This window comes from Pholcus phalangioides, unplaced genomic scaffold (genome assembly GCF_987345545.1).
Source record: "Pholcus phalangioides strain wild (caught in Gottingen) unplaced genomic scaffold, Ppha-v1.0 ptg000010l_1, whole genome shotgun sequence".
Lineage (NCBI taxonomy): Eukaryota > Metazoa > Arthropoda > Arachnida > Araneae > Pholcidae > Pholcus > Pholcus phalangioides.
In genome coordinates this window covers 10,161,752-10,180,860 of record NW_028301603.1, presented here as the reverse complement: position 1 = coordinate 10,180,860, position 19,109 = coordinate 10,161,752, and the positions used below count along the sequence as shown (strand labels likewise).

At 34.4% G+C, this 19,109-nt stretch overlaps 1 protein-coding gene across 2 annotated transcripts; it reads right to left on the bottom strand.

Moving 5' to 3' along the window:
* Positions 1 to 706: 706 nt before the first annotated feature.
* LOC149080887 (ankyrin repeat and SOCS box protein 14-like) lies at positions 707 to 18,735 on the bottom strand. 2 transcript variants are annotated; one of them, XM_089237558.1, is made up of 9 exons: positions 18,653 to 18,735; positions 16,431 to 16,647; positions 13,583 to 13,747; positions 12,818 to 13,075; positions 11,897 to 12,074; positions 11,617 to 11,751; positions 9,407 to 9,639; positions 7,989 to 8,369; positions 707 to 4,593 (listed from the first exon to the last, which is right to left on the bottom strand). In XM_089237558.1, the coding sequence occupies exons 2-9, from the start codon at positions 16,624 to 16,626 to the stop codon at positions 4,445 to 4,447; spliced, it is 1,695 nt and encodes a 564-aa protein (XP_089093684.1). In that variant the 5' UTR covers positions 16,627 to 16,647; positions 18,653 to 18,735; the 3' UTR covers positions 707 to 4,444. The 2 variants fall into 2 exon arrangements, with proteins under 2 accessions (XP_089093684.1, XP_089093685.1); XM_089237559.1 differs by lacking the exon at positions 7,989 to 8,369 and having other exon boundaries at positions 4,321 to 4,593.
* Between the last annotated feature and the right edge of the window lie 374 nt (positions 18,736 to 19,109).

Here is a 19,109-nt window from a genome sequence, read left to right as displayed (position 1 = left end):
CCACACCAAATTGGCTACACACTGACAGCCCCAGCCTAACAACCCCTCATGTTTACAAAATGACTGCAGGCGACAAAAACGATCAAATTAACTTTAGACATGCCCTTAATAAGAGTGATCTCCACATATAAATGGGAATTCATTATAAAAATTGTTCCTCATCAACACTGGAATCAGTATATATCATGGAAACATAATATATATGCTAATTCATAACATATGCATAGATGAAATGGAAGCACATATAGTTTACAAAAAAAGAAGACAATATACAGTGACGATTGTCTTTAAAACAGTAGAATTAATCAACCTGCTTCAAACAACAAGAACATTTCCTGTTTAATAGCCTCATCAACTCAATAATTAGCATCAGCAAATCTAAACAATGAGAGTTTATAAATAACATGAACATGACAATAGGAAGGTAAGTTAAGAAAAAACAATCCAAAACAGTTATCAGGATTTTCAGCAAAAAAACCTGTTTGGTCATTTCCGTAACTAAAACTCCAGAAGAAAGAAGTATACAGTGCACATAGCTTAATGCAATATCAGGACTCTGAGTGTCTAAGAATAACCGATTGATAATTATATCTGAAAAAATCCTGGTATCAAGAATCACGATCATATGTCCTGTGTGGTCAAACGGGATGTATGAAAATGGTGCGGGAAGACACCTTTTTTTTTTTTATATGCACAACTGGCTTTTAAATATTGAATCCTTTTTTCATATTGTTCTAAAATGGGATCGTTTTCCTTTTAAACAAAAAAAATCTTTTGTTTTTATTCAGAAATTGTGAGGAGTGAGAATAGAACTGTCTAATGTATACCACAAATTTATACTTTTATAATGTAAGTTCCATGATCCCTTGTGAAAGTCTTCCAGCAAAGGAACTGTGAATATGGTCAGTTAAAGGAACTGACTAAGAAGAGAAGAAAACAATTTTTTTTACCTTACACATGCCTTCACTATAGAAAAGCAGCGCTATGCATACATGGATCATATCATGGACCAATTAGAATACTGTGAACTGAGTATGCAAATTTTTGTCAACAAGGAAACAATTTGATCTCATACATATCTTGCAGGTTGATAATAACTTATACAGAAAAAAAAAAAAGAGTCTGATTCAACCTCAGTTTCCAAATATTCAAGAACGGGGAAAAAACTTTTGACAAAAAAAAATTGATAACTGTAGTCCTAAGTAACAACATCAAATTTTTTCTCATGTTATGATATTGGACTGTTCCGTACTTTGCAAAAGTGATAAAAATACCTTAATGATAACATTATCCCTGATTCTAATAAGCAACGTATACTGTAATTCAAAATCTTAACCTTCCAAATTTTGCTTTCAAGTGTGTTTTTTTCCTTCTTCTTTCATGGACTTTTATCAAATATTTACATCTTTCTCCTGACTTTTGACAAATATTCAACATTTCCTCCAACTTTCCAGTTTGCTGAAAACCCTGAGTAAAATATCTCTATGATGTATCCTTTCTTCCCAGTTTTATTGGTAAAAAGTTATGTTTGTAATTTTCTCATCTTGAAATATATCTCTGAAACCAATGCACGGAACTTCCATGCATTCCAATGCATGGCACACTAAAAATGAAAAGTTCAACCAAGTCCACAATTTCAAATTGAAATGTTACAAACATATACAGTTTTTCTTTCATGATAAACAAAAAAAGGCTAAAATAAACAATTTCTGCAGACATATATCTAATGCACCAGATTTGAAATCAATGGACAGAGACTTTCTCGTGTTATTACATTTTCCCCTTCAAAATTTCCAAAACCTTTATATATCAGTGTAAACACAATTTACAACCCCTGAGAAAGTCACACTAATATTTAACGGAAGAAAATTGCATTCTAAGGAACAATTGCATGAATTTTTGCATTAGTCAAATGATCCTGTATAAACTATAAACTTAATATATATTGCACATTAAAAATTTATACAGGACAGTCTTTATGGAAGGTTTTAATGGCAGGAAACAATATCATACATTGCTCTATAAACATAGTGGTACCTTGAGAAATGAGTGTCTTGACAGGCAAAGTAATACAAGTTACGACAGCAAAGTTGTGCAAGAAATAGTTTAACTTGTGAGCTTGAAATGCAAAAGAAAAAGCTCACTTGACACTCTAGAGCTTGGGTGCTTTGAAAAAGATGATGCTGACAATCAGGGGTTATTGTTCGATCCGTGTTGTTGTTTGATTACAATTGTTACGATTTCTAAATATTACGATACTGAGTATATACATGTAAATTACATTATCTTGCTTGAGATGTTATGCTGATTTTTGTGATGTTGAATCTTGAAGCTGGCTTCTGTGGTTGTGCATGACTGGGAATTTCTCCTTAAATACCAGTTATGTGCTGTCAACATTCACTTCCTTTTCTGCTTTCTTCTACTTATGATCTGAGTAAAAGCAAAGTGCCTGGAGCACTTTCTGATCATATGGACGTTATTGGATATGTTTTACATTAGATGCCCACTGAAAGGTAATGCAGACCAGCATAGATTTCCTAGCAGTTTGGATGGGATTGCGTTGTCACAAAAAGGTTGTTGTGGAGCAGAAATAAACTACCAGAAATATTCTAGTTGGATTGGTGTTGACCATCAATCGGGTGAGATCTATCTAAATTACTGTGATAAACTAATTTTTGATATTTTATTAGTGTAAACTTTAAATTCTTGCAATGCGATTGTCGTGATTATTGAAAAGAAAATTAAAACTGTTGATGGAACTCTAACTAATCAATTGTAATAAATGATCAAGTGGAAAAATTTGTGCTGTGTAATTCTTTATTGTTGTCTATCAATGATTTTATTTTGGAAAACTTGAATTTAACCAGGCATGTACTGGATTGTTGCGCAGTTTGTATTGATTAAACTAGGTATCTATTGCACTGAATAGGCAAGGTTGCTTCAAGATACGAATATTTTTCCAGGGGTAAATTAAACCCATAACTCAAAGTACCACTCATTTACATTCAGTGGCATACATCTTGTATGCATTTACAATCACGAAAAATACATATAAAATAAATTTCTGAAATTGGCATTCAAAACACGAATTGAATTAAATAAGATACAGAAAAGCAAAAAGCCGTAACAAATCATAGCCCTCAGAATAACATTCAACTAACGTGTCTTGCATCAATATAAAATACTCATTTCCTTTGACGCAGTACAATATCCCCTCGTTACACCACACATGTCTGGAAATGAAGAAAAAACAGACAATTTTATCTAGGGTCTACTGCAGGAGTTCTTACTTAACCTATGGATTATGACCCATAGGTTATATGATAATAAACTTGATTTGCAGCAGAGTCTTCCTAGATGAGTCATACAAATTTACTTACAATAATAAAAATAAGTTAAAAATACACTTTTTGCATCACTGGTTTCGTTAATTTTGAAGAACAGTCTAATGGGCCGCAAAGATGATCTAGTTGATTTTGGGTCACTGCTAAAAAAGGATAAAAACAATTGCTCTAATGCAAGCTAAATTTTCAACAGCGCTTCAAATATTAAAAAAATCAGTTTAATATCCAAAGATGCAGTATAATGAGGGGTTACTGGTTTATGTATTTGCAAACCTGGAAGGTAACCGCGACCACAATAATAAAAATCTAACAATGAGAAAACATATATTTAACGATACAGTGGATCCCACTTACTATGTTTTCCATAAAACTGTCACGACAAAACTGTAAGCAAAAAACACTTTAAAACAGGAAATCTTGATGAGTATTAGTGAGAGTTGGGATGATGAAAATAAGTCTTACTAAGCGGGAAAACGTTTCAGGTAAGAATGTTATAAGCAGGATCCACTGAATTATCACCAATCAAGGAAAAGTAGAACTTGACTACTTTATTCAGGTGACAACCAACAAGATTTTACTGTACCGTTCAATATGAAAATGGAAGGATGAAAAACTACACAAATTTTTTGATATACAGCAAAGCAGATATACAAGCAAATTACTGTAAATGTTTAGGCAGGACACTTTGTGATAACAAAGAACGTGAAAGCGAATATTTTTGGCCTCTCCATAAAATTTTATCAAAATTTTTTTTTGAAGTTTCAAGCACCACAATGTGCAATAATATATTACTAATTGCATTCAATTAATTAATACTATAACTACAATATTTTTTTGCAAAATTCTAACACTGATTATAAAACAAAGCACTAATGAACTATTCTTTTGTGAACTATTGATATTAATCTGTCAGTACAATACACTTCAAATTCTAGGTAATATAAAAAAATTAATGGGGAAAAACTTGTACCATACTCAACAAAAAACATCATAATGAAGAATTGTGAAGCTATAAATGCAGTTCGTGAATTTAAAAAATATATGTGGTAAACAATGAAAGCTCCGCACTGTACATGCATATTTACATACACTTCTTATTTTCATATAGTAATACTGAATGAGAGATATGCTTTAACTAGCGGCGGCAATGATAATGTACTGAGATGCCTCAGGAAACGTGGGCCATGTAAGGAGTACATATGGTGTCGAATTTTCATTCTACAAATATGCTTCAGCAGTGACGGCTGACCTATAAGAAGAAAGTTCGATCAAATTTCTTTTTTCCAATATATAACAAATCTAGGAAAAGGTAACACATATAATCGAAATCAACGACTGCCTGACACTATCAAACAAATTTCAAAAAGAAAAGACAATGTATTGCAGGCAAACAATAAATGTAAAAAACTCTAATCAGTGTTTTGGCATCCATGGGTGCCATTTTCAAGGTAAAAACAAGAAAGGTTAAGCAATCAATGAAAAACATGATCAGAATGAGTCAGTATCTGAGTGGTCAGAGTTGTTTCAGTTCAGTATTTAATTCTCATTCTTGGCATCAGCATTCTTGCTAATCCGTTGTTAGTGATTTCATGATTAAATTGACCTCAACTAATTATGTTTAGGTGTTTTTTCAAAATTAAATTGTGGAAAGGCGATGGAATGGAGGGTGTTGATTTGGTTTCATTTAATAATTGTTTTTCTAATAAAAAGCTTCCAATATAGATACCCTCACTGAAATTCAATCATGTTTCAGGTAAGAATGTTATAAGCAGGATCCACTGAATTATCACCAATCAAGTAAAAGTGGAACTTGACTACTTTATTCAGGTGACAACCAACAAGATTTTACTGTACCGTTCAATATGAAAATGGTTTTTAAAATGGTTTTCCGCTTTAAAATATTTTTAAAGCGAATATTTTTAAAAAGTTATATAGAATATTTAAAAAAATATTTTCTAAAAAGCAAAATCAGTATCAAACTTTTTGGATCTCCATCACAGTCTCTGAAAAAGTAAATCTGTGGTTTTCACTCCAGCTGTTTAGTCACAAATTAAACAAAGTTTACCACAAATTTAACTTTTTTGGAAGCTAAGCTGATCCAAAGGCATGCATGAGAAATATGTAGGAGGTTAATTTTTAAATTTATTATTCTCCTGCAATATATATATATTTTTTTTCAGTAACACATATCACTAAAATGTAACTACCCCAATTTGAAACTTGATATTGCATTATGTTTCCATCATCATCTCAAAGAGAACAGGAATATGCAAAATAAAATAAGTTGATGCTTTAGTGGCTGCTTTTTCCCCCCGGATGGGCTTGAAAAGATGAGTAGCACTATTGATTTTAATATTGAAATTGCTTCAGAAATCGTTTTTGGTTTGACTAACAAAATTCAAGCAACAGATGCTGAACTTTAATGAGCTTTTGATAAAAATTTGAGACAAGTATTGACAAGACATTGTTACTCTTAGAATCATAAAAAATCACACGTGAAAAATTTATATCTTTCAATTCAACACGTGTATTTCATCTATAATCATTTTTCATTCCTTCAGCCCCAGCAAAATTATCATTGGATGTAGTTCAAACCAGGGAATGTACCACCTTCTGATTCTTAATAAGAATCTGCTTCTTAACTATGGATTTGGTCTTTAGTTAAGAATTAAGAGGGAATTTTGCTACCACATTCTTAACTAAGAATCGTTTTTGTTCCATAGTTAAGAATCGAGTTAAGAACCAAGGCTACCCACTTCTTAGCTTGATTCTTAGTAAACAATTTTTTTCTTCTATGCTAGATAACTTAAATTCTTTCTTTAATAGAAGTTTCTTTTATGATTCATATTTTAAAAAATGGAAAAAAAAATTAACAATGCATTTTTATTTCCAAATAAGGAATTCCTCAGACTTTTTAAGTTATCGAAAAGTTATCTGAAGGTTGTGTGGAAGGAGAGTTGAAAACAGTGTTAGTCTATATACAGCACATATATGTAGATAATAGTGATAAAATATCGGATTATTTCAATAAAGTTTGATATATTTTGCTACATTTATCACATTTACTAGTAATTATGCATAATTCTCAAATGTGAGAAGCCCACATTACAGAAGCGGTGACCATTTTTAATATTGATGTATTATCTGATCACTATTGTTATTTGACCACGAAGCAGCTATGCAATACATGTACATCACCACGTTCAATTCACCATGACAATTAATTTAAAGAAACATGAATATTATAAAAATTATTGTTAGTCTTGTAATGTTAACTTCACTTACATACATAATGTAAACACAATGATGACTCATTTATACCATTAACCATGGTTTGACAATTATGCATAATGACCTAAAAATGTGATAGATTCACGGTATATGAGCAAAATTTATCAAATTTACCGAAATGGCTAGTGATTATTCATATAATAACAGCTCTTTAATTCGAATCATATCGGATGATTAAGTATGGATATGTTTGTTTTTTACTGCAACATGTTAAAAAAAATATTATGTTTTTATAATTTCTTCTTCAACCGTATTCACATTTACTGAAATAATCTCCGCCATTTTTTCAGGCTAGCGTCCTCTAAAATTTCTTTTCCTCTCCATCTTGTCAACAACAAGTTATCGTTAATTTTTAGCTAGGCGCTGATTGGCCAATGGTGAAATTCCCCAAAAAGGGAAATTTATCGGCCTGCCCATCGTCACGTGACCTTAAGAATAACTTTTAACAATCAAACCGTGGTTGCATTCAGAGCTTGATTCTTAACATGATTCTTACGAACCGATTCTTACGTATGGATGATTGGTTATTAAGAATCAGAAGGTGGTACCCCCCCAGGTCTTACTCGATGATTCAGATCTTAACAAGTGTGAATCTATACTGTTTATTTTTCCAACAACAACTCTTCACTGTGTTTATGTTCATGTTTTTCATCTCCATTTAATATCATTAAACTTCAGTACTAAATGCTGATGTGTGTATGACAGCAATTCCCCCCCCCCCCCCGTAGCCCATAAACATATCAATCTTAATTCATTGTGATTGAAGCGGTAATTACACTTTTCCATAACAAAAAAACTTAGTCTACAAGAGGGTTAGCTTGCTTTATTTGTGTACTAGCTATAAGTATTACCCGTGGCTTCTCTCGCAATGATTTTGTAATCTGAAAATTCTGCCTTATAATCCTGTTAAGGGTTGAATTTTGAAAAATCAATTCTTAGTGAGTCTTTACATTGTGAAATAAAATTACTGACCAAATTTCATATTTATAGCTTCAGCAGTTCCGGCTTGGCAATGATGAAATGGTCAAGACATGTTATTTTATTATTTGCTTATAGCTGCCCTGCTTGAGGTGGGGAATAATAATAAGTCAATCTATTTTCAAGTTGGTGTAAGCTACTTGGAAGTTTTGAACAAACAAAAGAACAGTCAATTCACACAGGGCTGAGGGCTATTCAAGAAATTTAGTTCAACAATTAGATCTTTACAGACATCTTGAATCATACAGCGTCTGTGCCCTCAAACTATTTTACCTGTATGATTAATTATTAAAAATTTAAATTTTTTATCAAATAACATGACCTAAGAAATTTGCCTAGGTGGAATTGGGATGCAGGCATAAATTTGGAACTCACTTATTTGGGATAGAATCTCTTGTTCGAGACTTTCGGGTTCCGAATGGTGATGCTGGATCCTGGCTTTTTTGGCAACTGCATGACAAGCATTTTGCACGGATTCATTAACTGTAACAAACTGTAGGACAAACTGAAGTTTCCTAATCAGGGTTAATCTGTCTGTGTTCATGACTATCGCAGTAGCAAAAAAATTAATACTCTTTTTATTTTGAAAGCAAAGTTGTGGATCACAACCACACAGGAGAAGCAGTTCCATGTGATACTGCAGCACAAATGAAGCTAAAAATATTTCGTTGGTTTGGATTGCTGGGCGGCAAAAATTAACATCACTTCCATGATCCAACAGTAAATTTAGCATATCGGGACATGGTAGAGCAAGAGCTGTAATAAAGAATAAAAATGAAATCAGTTATCTAAAAATTATGGGTCTTTTTATCCAACAAATTTATTATGAACAAAAAATTTATTAATCTTCAAATCAGTGTTTCTTTTTAAAATATTGGTTTTATTGATGTGAATTGCAAATCTTGATCATAATAGTCTTCACATATTTTTTTTGAGTATTTATTGAGTTTTTTGAGTTATTTATGATTGGTGACAGAAAAAAAGGAGCATCCATGTGGTGATTTTAACATATGCACTAATTCTGATTAGTGTAATGTGAATTCTTGAATTGCACCGGGCTGGTTTAATTAGGAGTGCCAATCAGAACCTTGAGAACATGAAATACGGCAAAGCCATAGAGCACTTGGATGCTTTAGTGAGCACAGAGTTGATAAAGAGCAACTAATTGAAAATATCTGCTCTAGACTTCAGAATCCATGATTTGAATAAGGAAAAATTCAAATTATCAAACCCCCTCTTGCAATGGAATCAGTGTGATCTTGACTGTCCAGCGATGACTGCTAAATCATCTTTGAGCAGTCTAACATAAGTAGACAAATCACATGAAACATAAGAAAAGTAGATATTCAAGACAAATTTTTTAGATGTAAGTTCTGAGAGGAGAAATGCATTTGAAAATTTTCTATTGATTTACAGAAAGAATAAAATCAATTACATTTTTTGAAAATTATATTCAATATATTCATACATGATACATCACATTCCCCACATTTTATGACCACACAGAGCTGACCAAGAAATTAGATTCAAAAATCCTAGAATGGCAGTAAGAAGCATAGTAATAAACTGCCCAGAGCATACAATGAAGTGAAATGGGCTGAATTATGTTTTTTTTCTCATTTACCATTTGTCATAAAAAGCATAAACTTAAGCTTGATAAAAGTCATTGATGAGGAAGAAACAAAAAAATCCCTAATCAGCACAATCAGAGATATAAACATCCTAAAGATGAATTAATCTTAAAGAGATCATAACTATTGAGAGTATGAATGATAAAAACTTTGCAGACTTACCTCGCACAATGGGATGCAGAGTATGTGGGTATGTTGTCGGAACATTGCAATTTGCTCCGGCATCAAAAAGGACAGTCAAAGCTGTTTTATCCTCCTTGCAGACAGCAAAAGATACAGCCGAGTCATAACGACACATAAATTCTGGTAAGAAAAAGTCTGTTGGTAGATTTGTTTTAGGATGGATGCTGTCGGGTGAAAATCCGCAGTCCAACAGCATTTTCAAACAATTGTGACTGAGAAAAAGAAAAAAAAAACACTTAGCTGAGATCAGTCAACTTGACCAATGTTATCTGAAAATAGAATTTCGAAGAGTAATTTCAGTGCTCTCTAAAATTTTAGGGGGGGGGGGGTACTTTTGTGAAAAGGGGGTATCTTTTTAAATGAAAAACAGAGGAATAACTCTATGGGGAGGGAAAAACTTCCTAAAATTTGGAGTATTTTCACTCCTTAACAAAAGTTGGAGCAGTAAAATCGAATTTTGATGCGCATTGGCAAACACTGCACTTGACTAACAAGAAAAATGTTTGTTATATCAAATACAGTAAAACTCAGCTAATCCAAAAGCCCGCTTGACCCAAATGGCTCTTAAAAAAATGATGTGTGTGGGAGAGTTGAGAAATAAACAACAGAAAAAGCAAACATTCATAAATTCTGTATTGTATCAGATAATATTTTACATGATGGACAATGAATACATTATCATAGCTCTTGATAATGAATTACATAATTGAATTGGAAAAATCTTCCATCTTTATTTGACGAAACAATGTATACCTAGCAGATGATGCAGTTCATTGTCTCAGAAACATGTCTGCGGGGGTTGCATTACCATACTGCTCCACTTATTGAAGGGCAGTTTCAAATGCAGCCACAACCTCTGAATGAGTCTTCTTTGGAGGTGGAGCATCATAATCTAACCCATCACTTGGAGATTGCCAGTTGAACTCTGGAGACAATTTCTGCATCTGAAAATTTGACGGCTGTTGGAGTCTAATGATAGTACTTCACCCACATCTTTTTCTTCTGCATTCTTGCAACCAGGAATGTTTTTTAAAAACTGGAGGATTTTGTCTTTGCTGTTTCTTGATTAGCGTGGAAAGTGTTGACCATAGTTTTTTGCAGGTATTCTTCAGCAAGATTTCAGTCATGTTTTCCCATGCTTCAGCAACCAAGTATAAGCTCTACATCTTTCTCTGAAATTTTCTTCATTTTTTGGAGAATGAAAAAGGGAATCATTCTCACCTTGAATGAGATACCAAAGCAACATTTTTCTATACACTTGTTTGATATTTTGTAATGCTCCTTGATGCATTGGTTGAAGAAAAAACATAACATTGGGCAATGAAATCCCCTTTAATTTTCCTGCAACATAATTTTTCTGGTGAAGGACAAGTGGGTGCATTATCCAAAAGGAGTAAAAAGCCATTTCTTTCATTGAATTTTTCTATGCAGGAACAAACTGACAGGGGGGGTGGTGGTCAAAAATGGCTGAAAATCTGGTTACATAATACTTGAATGGCCCCTTACTGATTCTGTGATACATCTAAACAGTTTCAGTTCAAGCAGCAGCTGATTTTTTAAAATGGTATTAATTGCATAAATATTTCTCATTCTCACATTATTTTGCTAAAATTAATGTTACCGTAAATAGAATAGAAAAATTCTAGTTTTTATACGACATAAATGCATTTGTTATAGAGCATTTTCAACCAGTTTTTAAGACATAAAAATCCTAGCCCTACTCATAATATACCAAAATATACGAAAGGATTTTTAAACTTTTAGTCTCGTCTTTCTATTGGATTTATTGGTAAACAAAGAAATAAAGATAAAGCCGCCAAATATACCACATGATTTTTTTCCAAATTGTTTATATTTCCTTACACTAAACTCCCGATTCTTTTTACATCCTTCACATTCAACAATCAAGAAAAATTGAATTGAATGGGTAATTTCAACATTAAATTGGATAGAAAACTTGAGAGTTTTTGGAGATTTGAAAAATTTACAATAACTACATTTAAATCAGCCAAGTTCTGCTGTATCATGCACAACACAACATTGTGTAATAATTATCCTGAACACACTGCATCATAATGACACCAACCTACATAGTTACATATAACTAAATATTCTGCACAACTCAAATGACAGTAAATTAATTACTCAAGGGCAGTAGAGTTGAGCTATACACATAAATATGCATTTACCTTCCCCATTCCAAGGCCAAATGAATAGGGCTTGTGAAATCATCTTGCAAATTTTGATAATGTTCAACATTCGCAGGGTGGCACATATCAATAAAAGGCTTGAGATCCATATTTTCCATAAGCAACTGCAAGCATCTACATACATAAAAATCATGAGTTATCTAATAAGCCAATAATAAACAAATCAATGTTCTCAGATTTAGTAATAAGAAGTCATCATGAAATCAAAGAGATTCCCTTCACAATATATGAGGAAAAACTGAAAGTATCACAATCATACTCATGGAAATCCCCTTGAACAGCCAGGTGTAGAGCAGTTATGTTATCCGTTGTTCTGAGATCCGGGTTAGCTCCGTGAGACAGTAGAATCTGTACACATGCTTTGTAGCCCTGTTGAGCAGCTATCATCAGAGGAGTGGCCCAATCTTCTGCGCCAACATTCACTATGTTTTCTTGGCCTATAATGAATTTTGACAATGAAAATAAAAGCTGCTTAAATAAAACTGATGTATACTCATGTGAAAAAATTACAAAGTGATCATATTCAATAGCTTCGCATAAAAGAACAAAAATCTGTGAGAAACTCTCACAACAATTAGAATTTTTGAATACAATTTTGCATGTCATTACAAGTTGAAACCTTTTTGCATCATACAATGAATTTTTAAACACAGGAAGAATGGAAGAGAAAAAAAAACCTGAGTATTATTTTTGAAGCTACACATACTCATTCAAGAACATGATTCATAGGTTATAAAATAACCAGTTTATATTTCTTCTTTATATAAAGGGGAATTTCACTTGATCTTCCAAATGGAAGGGGTTGATAGACAAACTCACATGGAGCATGAAACACTACAGAAACTCTGTCCTATCTCTAACCATTTTTGAGCTTTGGTGGATAGAAAGGAAACGTGTCAAGTCTGAAAAAAACCTCAATTTGTGAAGTTTTGAAAGACCTACACGCCAACTAAGTACATATTTGTAAAGAGCAGGAAAAAATCGTATAATGTGACACCATTTCATAGATATCTGAATTCTGAATGGGGAGCTACAAGAGATAAATTGAAAATTTACTTTTCTTTTAAATTGATGGCTATAAACTCTAATATCTTTCCATACAAATAACTTACACAAAAAAACATGAAATTTTTAATTTGATTCAAATGTTTAGCAAAGACTAGAAATCAACTTCTTTTACCTCGTTCCTTTGCTTCCCTCAACAGCTCCCATAGACATTCAGCTTTACCATGCTGGGCAGCAGTGAAGAGTGGAGTCATCCCACACTCATCCTGTACATCGATTCTGGCTTTAGCTTCCATGAGACGCCTGAGTATTTCTTTGTGACCACTCATTGCAGCCTGGTGAAGAGGTTTCCACCCACTACAATCGCCGATATCTGGATCTGCACCATTAGCAAGAAGCTGTTGGACAACATCAAGATTCTTGTTTTTTGTTGCTGCAAGAATGAAAAAAAAAACCATGATTTTCTTTTACTCCATCCATATCACTGAATCACTTTTTTCTGAAAATCATTTTATTTAAATGGAATATTAAAAAACTATCATTTTGTTCATCATCAAGGACTATTGGATTATGTGGGTTATAGATACTTGGCAAACATAATTTTTGTTCAAAGTGCTACCATCTGTCTCCTAAATCACCAGTGAAAGATATGGCAGATGACTGAATTTTTATGTTTTGTAAGTATCTTGCAGTGGGTTTTGCAGTATTCCTTACAGACAGAAGCAATACAGCAGATTGTGTAAGAAAAACTCACAATAACAATGCAAAAATGGCACAATCTTAAAATACAATAAAAGCATGTGGAATGTCGCAATTCTGGTTATTTCTTTCCAACCCCTCATAGGGCTTATAGCCCATTATTTAGAAATGTATATCTAGATATCAAATAATGTAAATTAAGAGGTTTTAACCATATGGAAAATCTTGCAATCTAGCATACCGACTAAAAGGGCTGTTTCTTCTTCATTGTCAGAAAGATTTGGAGAAGCACCATACTCTAATAATAGTTTAACTGCATCGCTGATTGTACTTTCTCCTCTTCGCTTGCATACAAGAAGTAATGCTGTTTCTCCTTCATGCGTGACCCAATCAACATTTGTGCTGTCTAGAGGTAAAAAATATTGTTTTTTTAATTTTTTATACAGTTACAAAGAGAAAACAGCATTAACAAGCTTCTATTAAAAATGAAGAAAACAAATTATAATTGATTTTACATTTTTATCTTTTATAGCAAAAAACTAAAAAAACAATGCAGTAAAACCTATCTTTAATAAAATTTGTATTAACCTCGTTACGATTGCAGGAATAATAATACGTCCAAATTCCAGTGGAATAAATTCAAACAAGTTCTCTGTGTTTTTACTCTCTTTCCCCCCATCGCGAAGCTTTATAACAACCCTATTATCTGCGGAAGATTTTCCCCCACACATAACATATCTATCTACTATACATGTAAAAGCGAAAGAGAAAACCTAGGGTAAGGGTGAAAAAAAGGACTCTTAAAAAAATTCTTATCTATTAGCTATACTTTTTCCTTTTATAATTATTTCTCCTTTCCCCCTTTTTGTTTTTCTAACGTGTGGTTGGGTTAGGACAAGGTTATTTATCACAAATTCGTTAAATATAGATAATCCAAATTTTTTGCCAAATGCTTGGACTTCCTGAAGAAGCATGAATTTTCTTTGGGCATTCAGAGTGACCAGTTGCACATATTTAAAAAACACTACTTAAATCGTCCTACTAGGTGGTGGTCATGTGATGAAGTCCTTCTGCGGAAACTGGTGGCCGTTCATAAAGCAGAAATCTCCAACAGGGCATGGACGATGCTGGGATCAGCATTGTCCTCTTGAGAAGGCCAGGTGGCCAGAAGAGAGGGATTCAGCATCATAATGGAGCATTGCGTGCAGATGCTGGTGCCTTATTGAGGAGACCATGCCCACAGAACTGCCATCATTTCCTCAAGGCAGAAGAGAAATATCGGCCTACAGACCCTATAGTGAGACAGCTAACATTTCAAGACTCAAGTGACAAGAACACTCAAAAGGCACAACTGGAAAATCCTGACATACAAGTGGTCATATATTTTAAGGAATCTACTGGGAACAGCAGATCAACTTGGGAAGATGTCACCTCTTCCTGTTCCAACCGTCAAGATATATGGTCCTCTGGGACTCCTTAGAGATGAGGAACTGCATGCTCTAATGCCGTTGGGAGTCAGGGGCTGGAAAGATTTTCATAAGACATCATCATCATTGCCCCAGACACCGTGTAGAAGAAGTTTTGAAGAAGTTCCATGAAAGCCGACTGATGGACATTTCGGCATCACCAGAGCACTACAGAAGATTTGTGCACAATTCTAATTGGACAATTTTATTACCGATGTGGAAAAGTGGTGCAAAAACTGTAACACCTGCGCCAACCAAAAAAAGACTCCTAAGTGGACCTGTGCCCGTCTTCAATGAGATAATATTGGTGCATCTTTTCAAGAGAATTTTCCTGGACATCCTAAGACTGTTACCTAAAACCCATAATGGTTACAAATGCATACTTGTGGTAATGGACTGTTTCACCAAGTGAAGGCTGACACCGAGATACTGACACAAGTGTTGGTGCAGAATTGGGTATCTCGATTTGGAGTCCCCATGCTGATCCATTCTCAAAAGGGAATAAACTTTACGTCAGCTGTATAAACTTCTGGGAATGGAAAGAATACAAACTACTTTGCTTCATCCGGAATTCGATGGGATTTGATGTGGAGATATTTAACAGAACCATCCTGAACCACCTCTCACTGTTCATGTTGAAGTACCAACAAGATTGGGACTTGAAGTTACTGTTTTTCTTGCTGGCAAATAGGAGTGCTGTCCACGAGAGCATCAGATTCGCACCATCACATATGCTCATGGGATAGGATCTTCGGTTGCCAAGCAATCTACTGTTTGAGCAGGCACTCGATGCTCTCTCTCTTCTCATGGAAGACTAAATTAAGGAACTCCAGGTGCACCTCGAGGATGTACATTGCATCGCCAGGGATGGGATCAACCTCTGCTCGGAGAAGATGGGAGTTTGCCATGATGCAAAGGTCACGTCTCATGATTTTAAGGAGGGAGACCTTGTCTGGCTTTGGAATTTGAAACGGCAAAAAGGATGGTGTGTCAAAAACTTCTGACTTCACGGGAAGGACGTTATCATGTCATGAGGAAACTGAACATCATGATGTGGATTCAAAGGGCACCAGAGTTGAAGGTGGGTCAATGTTAACTGATCTAGCTTATTATCACAAGGATTACAGAAGATTAACCTATTTTGAAGACACCATTGCCTGGGACGAGCAACTGTCGAGAAGGGAGTAATGTCACAAAGGGTAGAAATTTGAAGAGGCTTTTTAACGCATGTAAGATACAGTATGTATGGCATGCGATTGTTTGAATAGAAGAGCGAGATTCTAAAAAATTCGGACTGGGGATTTTGAAGAGAGAAGACGTGTGTTGGGGAATTCTAGTTCCTGTAAATAAAGCTGTGTCTTGGTTCTCAAATCCTCCTTCTTGTGGGTTTTTATGTATCTGAAGTCTCTGGCGAAGAAGTAAGATGAGAGATTCATGACAGAACAATACACAATGCACTGGAATATTTGTCATTACATTTTAGGATTCTAAAGTCTTAACGGGAAATACAATCCTGATGAATATTTTAGTTACATGCATGTTAATGTGATCCATGGAAAGAAATAACAATGGACATGAGAAAATACAATAGCAATGATCGAACCAAAATGATTAAAAAAATACTGTGTTTGAGGAGTTCTTCCAAACAGTCCAAGTTTTCCGCATGAACAGCTGCTTCATGGAGTGGTCTCCACCCTCTATTATCAGCAACATCAACACAAGAACTTCTGATAAGCTTTTGCAGTTTCCTCATATCACCAGCTCTAGCTGCAAGGCCAACAGCTGAACATGTGTCATCCCATGCTTCGCAAAATTCCATCCTTCTTCTTTGATGTTATTTCTATAAGTGTAAATAGAAAAGTTACCATTGGCACCACCTTAGATATCATTCTAAATAGCATAAATAAGAGGGTTCATTAGCAACATACAACAGGAATTCTAATGTATTTTAGACAAATTTGCAAAAGCTCATCATTATTGATTATGATGGACATATACTAGCATTGCAATAGAATCAAATGGTGATACCATTCATAATTTTACATCAGTTTGGCAAAATATTGATAACATTGCCACCAACAGATTTGCTGATATAATATTTAGCTTTAATAATTTTATTTCATATTGTTCTTGCTGCTTATAGATGCCTCAAAATTAATTGTATAATCATTTTATCGCACCATGGTCATTTCCTAGCACATGAGGGCTAATTAGCCCGGGACCTACAACTTATTGCTGATTCTGAACAGTAGACTTGTTTTTTACACTCATTGAGGGGTTTAGTGCACCACCCCTCGATGTGGGACTCCCTGCGGTAGTAATTTTTTTTCTGTGTTCATGTCACTGTTTATGTTGTACTCCTGTGTCAGGGAAGTTTCTGACAAGGATGAACCAGGTGTCAAACTTTCAACCCCTCTAAACATCCTTTGGTACTTTAGGTGAGTATCTTATCGACCTGGGCTACCAACCCGGTAGCCCAGGTTTCGCTGGGAGGTTTTTGTTAGTTATTAATACCTTGTAACGGTTGTTGACAAGACCCCAACTTTGACTTGAGCTAAACACACGCAGGTATAGAGTGGGGGCATCCACAGCTAGAACTAAAGATGCATGGTTGATCAGCAAATATTTAAATTTCTGGCCCTGAACATCTAGAAATCAGGTCCTGATCATAGAGCTAAAAACCTACTGTTACTTCACTGCACACCAACAGAGTTCAAATAACCATACAGCAATTTACTATCAATTAAGTTAGGTCAAAAATGAATTTGCCATCTTTCTGTGGTCACCTCAGGATTGGGAGGTTAACAACTTGTTATCTATGTTCTACCTGCAGACTTGATGGTAACATTCACGGTGGTAGATAAGTATCTTACTACTCCATCACCTGGGTGCTAAAAGACTACTGCTGCTGCTGAAACGTTTCAGATAATTGAATGAGATTTATGTAATGAACACAACAATTGCTTGCTCATTTTCTCACCCTACAGACAATCCTCTTCCCAGGGTTGAATCATGGTGTGAGATCAGTATTGTAAATAAGGGAAGGTCAGGGAGAATTTAGAGAGTGGCACCTTTCTTGAACAGCTAAACCACTAGTACTCGATTTAGAATTTCTTTCCCATCTCACCCTACCAGTTTGTACTGGAAGGATTGGCAGCATCCAGTTAACTCTACATTCCCATATGCATGGCCCCCACATCCTGGAGCAAGCCCCCCCCCCCCCGCCAGCATTTTCACGGGCCTCTATAGTTATTTTATAGTGTGAAAAAAACAAAAAATGATGACAATCATCTCCAGCCCTGTCAGCCACACCCTTGTGGGGGGCCATGCCCCTATGGTTCTAAGGGCTGGGCCTGGCAGTGCACAACTATGTATGTATCATCATATAGGTACAATCATGATAAAATATGATTTCGCATCAAAACCACCTGCGGTGTCCCATAATCTGAAATACCAATTATAAATCTGCTCAAGCACTGAATTTGTAGTGGGAATTGGGGGTGCTGTGCAAAGCAAACATTGGGTGGGGGGGGGGGGGGGTAACTTAGGTCAAAGATGTTTGGTCAGCCAGTTGATGCATGTTAACTTTAGAGGTTCCCTAAACTATGGGGCTGGTGCATGTATGAAAACATGTTTATTAAAAAAGCATTAACTTGATCATTGTTTTTCTCACGCAATTAGTAATTCATAATTAAAGTAAAAAAAACTAGAATAGTAAAAATCCTCCAACCTAATCAGTTAAAAGTTTATCAGCGGAATGGCTCAAAATTACGTTGTGGGAATTTATTACCGAGCATAATTATTTCATATTTAAAAAATCTCACTCCAATTGCTTCAATACTTACTTAAAAACAATTATAAAGTAAAACTAGACCCATAGTTGTTTACATTTTGATTAACCTCACAATATCACTGTCTGTGACTTGACTCAACTGATTTTATCTCTTTCATTGTCTTTGCGTTCATGAGAGAGGGACAGGAAAACGAAACCCCAGAGAGGAAGGAAAAATTCTAAAAAATATTGAAAGTATGTCTAAAGATATATTTAGCATAAATGATTGAACTATAATCTACAATAAATTGTTTATTTTCTATATTTTATACATTTTATTCAAATATAGTCTTGAAAAATATTAAAAAGAAAAAAAAAAGTTATACATACACGGTTACGAAAGCCATGTAGGGTTTCAGCCACTATATTTTTATACAGTTTTTTTTAAATGAATTTTGCTTTTCTTAGTAATTTTTTCTTGAAATATGATTTTGGATTTGAAAAAGATAGATATTGTGATAGAGCCGTTT